At 33.6% G+C, this 7,500-nt stretch overlaps 1 protein-coding gene across 1 annotated transcript in view; it reads right to left on the bottom strand.

The window, feature by feature from the left end:
• LOC136838639 (glutamate receptor 1-like) overlaps nucleotides 1–7,500 on the bottom strand; it is a 527,409-nt gene that overhangs the window by 101,012 nt on the left and 418,897 nt on the right. The window contains exon 8 of the mRNA XM_067103948.1: nucleotides 2,944–3,138. Within this exon, the coding sequence (XP_066960049.1) occupies nucleotides 2,944–3,138 (195 nt within the window). The remainder of the gene's footprint in view (nucleotides 1–2,943; nucleotides 3,139–7,500) is intronic.

Here is a 7,500-nt window from a genome sequence, read left to right as displayed (position 1 = left end):
CAGAAGTTGATAAGGTCTTGATACTGGTCTTTAAAAAAATAAACTTTTTCTCAGTGGCTCGCAGATGGAACACTTGTCATCATCTTTACCAAGAATCTGTGTGTGCTGGTACAATTTTTCCTTTCTTCCGGTGATGTAGAGAACTTTCATCCTTTTTCCATATCTCAAGATCAAGAATATTTTATTAAGAAGCGTATATATGAAACGTTATGCCATTATCCTTGTGATTAGCAAAGGAATTAGGCTTTTTTTAACGAATTTACGGACCTATATCGTAAAAAGTAAGGCATGTTGGATAAACTATTTTTTTTAGTGCTAATCTAGGGTTATATAAAGCCAGACGTCGACGGTGCATCATACATATGAATACTCATGACTGGCAAAGCTGCTACAGGTTTCCATATCTTCTTTTGTAATCATTCTAAAAGTCTTTCCCATCTCTGTTCACGATTATTTCTTTCGAAGGAAAGGAGTTTCGGCAATACTTATTAACAGTTACATTGTATTCGGATATTTAACCCCTCCCAGAGTCAGGTTCACATCAGTGGCACAACTTTCAACCTCACTTTCAGAGTAAAGTTAAAAATTTTGGAATAAAACGAGTGTAAAATAAACCAGTCAATGCAGTACATGGGAAAAATAGAAGTATCACTAGCATGGACTGAAAGGATCAATTTGTCGCTTCCTTTAATGCTGAATTTCGAGTCCCTTTTAATCTTATGACTGTACGAACTATAGTGTGGAGGCTTTTTATTTTATTTTAGTTTATTTTATCGCTCGACGGCCATTCCCTGTAACATGTTAGTATTTATGTCTACACACCTATGGAACGGGATTAAAGCCCAATGCTTCTTTTGGGGAAAAGACTTCTTGTTGAATTGATAGCAATTATGAATTATATTATGAAGGTGACATGTATTTGCATTCATAAATGGTATTAAGATTTTGCGTTCGTGTAATAACAGTAATATCTGAAAGGACAGGATCTAAACACCCGTAAAAATAAATAAAAAAAACTGTAGAAATAAATACCATGAGAGTTGGAGCAACAGTCCATATCTAGTAATGCGATTTTTAACAAAATCCAAAAGAATATGCTCGTAGGTAACAGGTTTTTTAAAAGATTTTTAAATATTAACTCAGTTGTGAGTTACCCGAATATTCACGAAAATTATTAGAATTTCGTAAGTTTCTCCGTTTTAATTATATCCCCTTTTTTAGGAAAAAGAAATTAGATTCTGACTTTTATGCACTTCTCAAATTTTTATTTCATTGCTGGCGAAAGTAAACGAAGTTGTAATTGTGTTTGACTTAGAATCTTTTAGATTAAAGCTGACTGCGATTTTTACCGCACCTCTTATCTCTGTCTTTTCCATCTTGTCTTCAATCTCCATCCTGTTCCCGTTCCATTTCGTTTCCATTCCCTGACGCAACCTCTCCAAGGTCATTCAACCCTTTCCATTATCTTTCCTTTCAGGCAGATTCTCTCTCTCTCTCTCTCTCTCTCTCTCTCTCTCTCTCTCTCTTTCTGATCTCTCTCTCTCTCTCTCTCTCTCTCTCTCTCTCTCTCTCTCTTCTCTCTCTCATGTTTTTTTCTTTTTTTTTTTTTTGTCTGATATCTATCCCGGGTCGTCATGCATCGGTGTAACACCGATGCTGAATTATGCAAAGGCTCCTGAGTGGAATGGTTCCCTTGGCTTCACAAGAGAGCATAAAACAATGTTGGTCTTTGTTAGCATTCTTGGAAGTTTAGTATTTCAGAATTCCGTTCCTTGCAGTTTCGGCTTAAGAATGGTAGTTTGTAAATTTCATATAAGTCTTTTCTTCTTGTGCGTTGGTTCGATACTTAAGACATCGAATTTGTTCTCGATCAGCAACTTGAAAAGCATCTCATAATGACATTGCTTGAGAATTTATAAAAGAACTTATATTTCTCTGTTTAGATTGCTTCGAGTTTAGTATTGATATGCCGTATTTTATAAAAACTTAACAATTCATTAAGACGAGCGTTGTTTTCCACCATAGTTTTTTAATGATCATAGTTGTCTTATTACCCAACTCCTGTTGTGTGACTGGTAAGCAGAGCAATTTGTTTCTATACGTGGCGTGTATATTTTTGTTGTGATCATTCTCCGCACAAAATGGTCGACCAGCTACTCACACAAAAACTCAAAATTATGATACATACACATACACAACGTGTTCACTCTTGCTATTGTGTTCTTTGGAGTTACCGATCTAACACACACATACACACACACACAGATTGACATGCCTGATCTTTTTTTTTAAATTCATAAAGTTACAAAGTATGTGCGCGAAAATATACATTACGCGCACATACAGAAATGTGATATAGACTGGGGATGATTAAGCCCCTGTGACGGAAAATTACATTATCAAATAGGCAGGACCGTCAGGTTCTTGTTCACGCACTGCTGTCAAAAATTGACCAAATCTTCCTATAAAAGCGTTAAGTTGTATTAATTTTAGGGTGGAAAATGGAAAGAAAATGTCATTCAGTTTACTGGGTATTAACATATAAAATCACTATTTGATTTAAATGCAACCAGGCCACTGCAGGACGCTGCTATTAGTTGACATCTAATTGCTTAATCCTTAATGATTTAATATTTAATGAAATTGACAAGTTTAAACTAACTTGACTTAAAGGTAACTTTTAGCTAATGAAATGGTTATTTACTAACACACGAAGACTGAAGGTATGATGACCTTAATCCGTATTAACTAGTATTATTCATTAATTGAATTATGTAGGGGATTATGTCAAGATCATATTAATATAGTTGTGTAATATTCCATTTTGGTTTCGATCTGAAACAAACAGTTCCAAGCATTTCAAGTTGCGCATTCAATTATGATATTTCTATAAGTTTATGGGCATGCCAAACCTATTAATTAGAAGACAGAAGTATTACTCACTTTTCTCATCAATCTCGTAATCTTTTCACCATGTTCCCATATGGTCTGGTCTGCCTGGCTGGAGTCACACGTTATCTTCTGAGGAGTCTCTAAACCAGCCCCTGCGTCATCGTATCCCTCTATTTTCTTGCGTTGTAACCTGGAAAGAGCTTCAGCCACCACGGTAACCGCGTCGTAGATCAGAGCTGCTTGTGCCTGTGTGACAGATGAGAGAGAAAAATAAATTAACAATTAGCTGAGATTTTAGATGGAATTTTTAGCTTTTATTTTTAAAGGGGTCTCTCATAATTAAATTTGTTTTTACTTTTAGCTGAAAGAAATGGCTTCTGGCCATTCATTTTTTATTAACTAGGCGGTATTGTGGATATAAAGCAGAAAACAAGATTGTATTTTTATTTTCCATTATTTGTATTTTGAGGAGATTCCATTTAAGAGATGTGACATCGCTTGTTACCCAAACAGGGTACCTTTCTATTGTATAAGATGAACATGAGTGTCCTAGTATGTCTGAGGCATTGGCGAAGGCCGATTGAGCCTTTGGTTCAGGTATATGAAGTGTCTGCTGTTGTGACATTCCCACAGGGGCTTCATCTTTTATTCATCAGTTATACGATGAACTTGGCATTGTTTTGTTTTCCTTTACTGTAAAACAACAGCTAGGAATGAAAGTCACTCTTGGATATATTGTATAAACACACACACACACACACACACAATGGGCAAATGGAATCAGTGAATTTTAATATGGATGGTGGAAGGAGAAATAGTAAATCCATATAATTCCAAGTAGTTGAGTGTAAATGGAATGGAAAATAGTAAACACTGGAAGAAATAAATCTCAGAACAGTTATATTAAGAAGAGTAATTATATATCTATAAACTTTTGGAAAAGAGAATTTCACCTGTGAAACCAAAATTGGCTATTGTGAAAGGACTGGTGAGCCAGTTATATGAGATCGATTAGTTGTTGTTTTTTTCTTACTGCAGGAGGTACTTATATAGTATATATATATATATATATATATATATATATATATATATATATATATATATATATATATATATAAGTTTGAGGAAATTACTTATATATACAGTATATATATATATATATATATATATATATATATATATATATATATATATATATATATATATATATATATATATATATATATATACTTGTAATTTCCACAATGGTCCAACAGCCCGTTTGGTGGATGAAGTATATTTTCTAATAATCTTACAGTAAGAGACCTAATCTTAGATGCTTTGAACAGTGGTTTAACGCAAGATTCAAAAAAAAAGGCAAACAAGGTATGTTCTTGGGTAATCCTATCTGCCTGAAGAAAAGGAATGTGTCTGTATTGTATATATATATCATATATATATATATATATATATATATATATATATATATATATATATATATATATATATATATATATATATATATATATATATATATATATATATATATATATATATATATATATATATATATATATATATATATATATATATATATATATATATATATATATATATATATATATATATATATATATATATATATATATATATATATATATATATATATATATATATATATATATATATATATATATATATATATAAGGAAAACGATTTATATATATATATATATATATATATATATATATATATATATATATATATATATATATATATATATATATATATATATATATACAGTGTTTATATATATATATATATATATATATATATATATATATATACACACACTTTACATATTTATATATATATACACATATACACACACACTTTTACATTCACAGCACACACACACACACATATATATATATATATATATATATATATATATATATATATATATATATATATATATATATATATATATATATATATATATATATATATATATATATATATATATATATATATATATATATATGTAATATGTTCTACGTGTGCAACCTGTATGTGTCCTTCGTAGCCATATCCTACCTCCTTCAGGGTTTTCATTTGTTTGATTAATCCGTTCCCATTGTTTATTTAACTTTTTCTCCAAGATCTCATAAACTCTCTTGTACATGTTAAATCCTCATTGTTTTCTCCTACATTTCCAAGCATGGTCGTCTGAACACGATGTGAGAGCGTTTTCTACTATCAGGCGTGTGGTTTTGTCTGTCCGGCGAAATATAAAATTCAGTTAATCCCAGTCTATTTTGTGATTCTTTTCCAAACAGTTTTTTTTTTTTTTTTTTTTTTTGGCATAGCTGAAGCTTGATTTGGGTACCTGATGTTCTGTCTATGCTGTTGGGCTCTATCTTTGCAGGTTTTGCTGTTTTGTCCATCATGTGTCACCTTACAGTCGTTACATAGTGCAACGTATGCCTCCCCTCCCCTTTTTCCCTCCTCCACCTCTCCAGGCGACCGGGTTTTTGTTTTTCCACTTTAGTCCGTATTGAATTTTTGTAGTTCCTTACTGGTCTATAATGTCCTAACCTCCAGTTGAGCGGTTTGATCATGCTTTTGTCTTGATTGAGACCATTGGTTTTCTGTCCTGCGTTCTAACACCTTTTTTTCCCGTAATATTATCTTTTGGCTTTGTTTTAGATCGTGTCCCACCAGTGATTTGGTAGCCTCTAGTCTTGAAACTGGCCTGTAGGTAGTTCAGTTAACGTGGGTATCTTTCCTACATGCCCTAGATTCTACCTTATTTCCTTTTGAGCAAAACATCTAAAATTGGCATCTCCCCTTCCTTTTCTTCCTCTAAAGTGAACTCTTTGTTTGTGTACAGGGTGTTTCGAAATTAGAGGCCCCCCCCCCTCTCTACAGCATAAACTAAAATTAATATGGACAAAAACAAAAGTAATTCAGAAAAGGTATTTATTTAGGTTTCTCTCTGAGTATTTAATATTTTGTGTGGTCTCCATCTGCCTGCACCACAACCTGCATTCTTGAGGGGCATGATTTCAACAAATCGCCAAAAAGCTGAGACTCAAACTCCATTTCCCTGAGCACTTCGGTCACCTCTCTTCACAGGTCGTCGAGGCTTGGTATACCATCATAGTTCATTGTGCGCGCTTCAGCACGATCCTTTAAGATACTGCCAATGTTTTCACCCACATTAAGGGTCAGGGGAGCTACCTGGAAATTGACTTGACGAGAAAAAATCGATACCACTGTTTCGAAGCAGCTCCTGTGTCTGAAGAGCTTTGAAACATGGTGCCTTATCATGCAAAAATGTGACTTCTTCGACAGATAACACATTTTCAGGATCTTTGAGGAAAGGAAATACTCCACCAGTAAGCACAGTTTCTCTGAAGTATTTGCCATTCCATGACTGTCTTTTTTCTTTGATGATCCACATTAACTGTTTGGCTGTGAAACTGAGAAGAATTCCCAAACATTCAGGAAATTTCACAAATGAACCACAAAACCATGCGGGGTCTTCTCTCTGTTGCTGAGTGATGTTGGGCTTGCTGATAACATGAAATGGCTTGATACCAGATTTTTTCAACTCACTATATACAGCACTATAATTTTTCTTCTTTCCCCTTTTTGTTTCTAGTTCAAGCACCAATTTACGTAAAGACTTTCTTGGTCTACCCACTGCCTAAGCTATGATGTCTTTTGACTCCTGAGAAAGGACTTCAGGCCTTCCAAGATTCTCACTCTTTTCGTGATGAGAGTCATATGGATTTTTGTTCCAGTTTCTTTTAACAAAGGATTCATCTCTTTTAATGTATTTAGCTATCCAGGAACGTGAAATGAAGGATGCGCCAGCATCCCTGGTCTCTCTGAAGGTTATAGCCCAGATTCGGTCAATCCATCTGATTTCCTCCGAGTCGTTAGCCATGGCTGTATCTAACTCTGTCACTCAGTCTGAAATTACAAGAAATGTAAAATGAAAAATGGCTTAATAGAAACTTAAAATAATCTACTTGGAGATAGGCTATAGCAGAAAACTTCATAACTTTCCATTTGTTCTGTGGAGAGTGGGAGCTCTAATATCAAAACATCCGGTATTTTGTTGAAATATTTTCCAAGTCCCTTTTTTCCCCTTTATATATTATCAAAATGTCATCCATATGTCTGACCCATTTTTCATCTTTAGTCCTGATAGGGCTTTTTTCCTTGCTTCTGTTTCTAGCCGCTCCGTAAACAAATTGGCCAAAATTGGCAAGAAACTATAACCCATTGCTATTCCATTCTTTTGTATGTACTCTTTATCCCCCAAACCAATAGCATTCACACTTAGTCCCGTTTCAAGTAAACTCAGAAAACCTGTGTTCCAAGTCACACTAATACACTCCATCCTCTAGTTTCTCTTTAATTAGTGAACAAAGATGCCACATCAAAACTCCCGAACTTGCAGTCCTGCACATTTATCTTAGAATTTTCTTCTAATAAATTCAAATTATGAGAAAGGTGGCCCTTACGTACTGTACCTATCCATCCCGCCATTATCCTGGTTAAATATTTCGCTAATATTCTTTGTGTGGCCCTCATAGAGGCCAATATGGGTCTCAT

This window comes from Macrobrachium rosenbergii, chromosome 5, assembly GCF_040412425.1.
Source record: "Macrobrachium rosenbergii isolate ZJJX-2024 chromosome 5, ASM4041242v1, whole genome shotgun sequence".
Taxonomy (NCBI): domain Eukaryota; kingdom Metazoa; phylum Arthropoda; class Malacostraca; order Decapoda; family Palaemonidae; genus Macrobrachium; species Macrobrachium rosenbergii.
The sequence above is the reverse complement of the archived record's forward strand: the minus strand, read 5'-3'. Positions and strand labels throughout refer to the sequence as shown.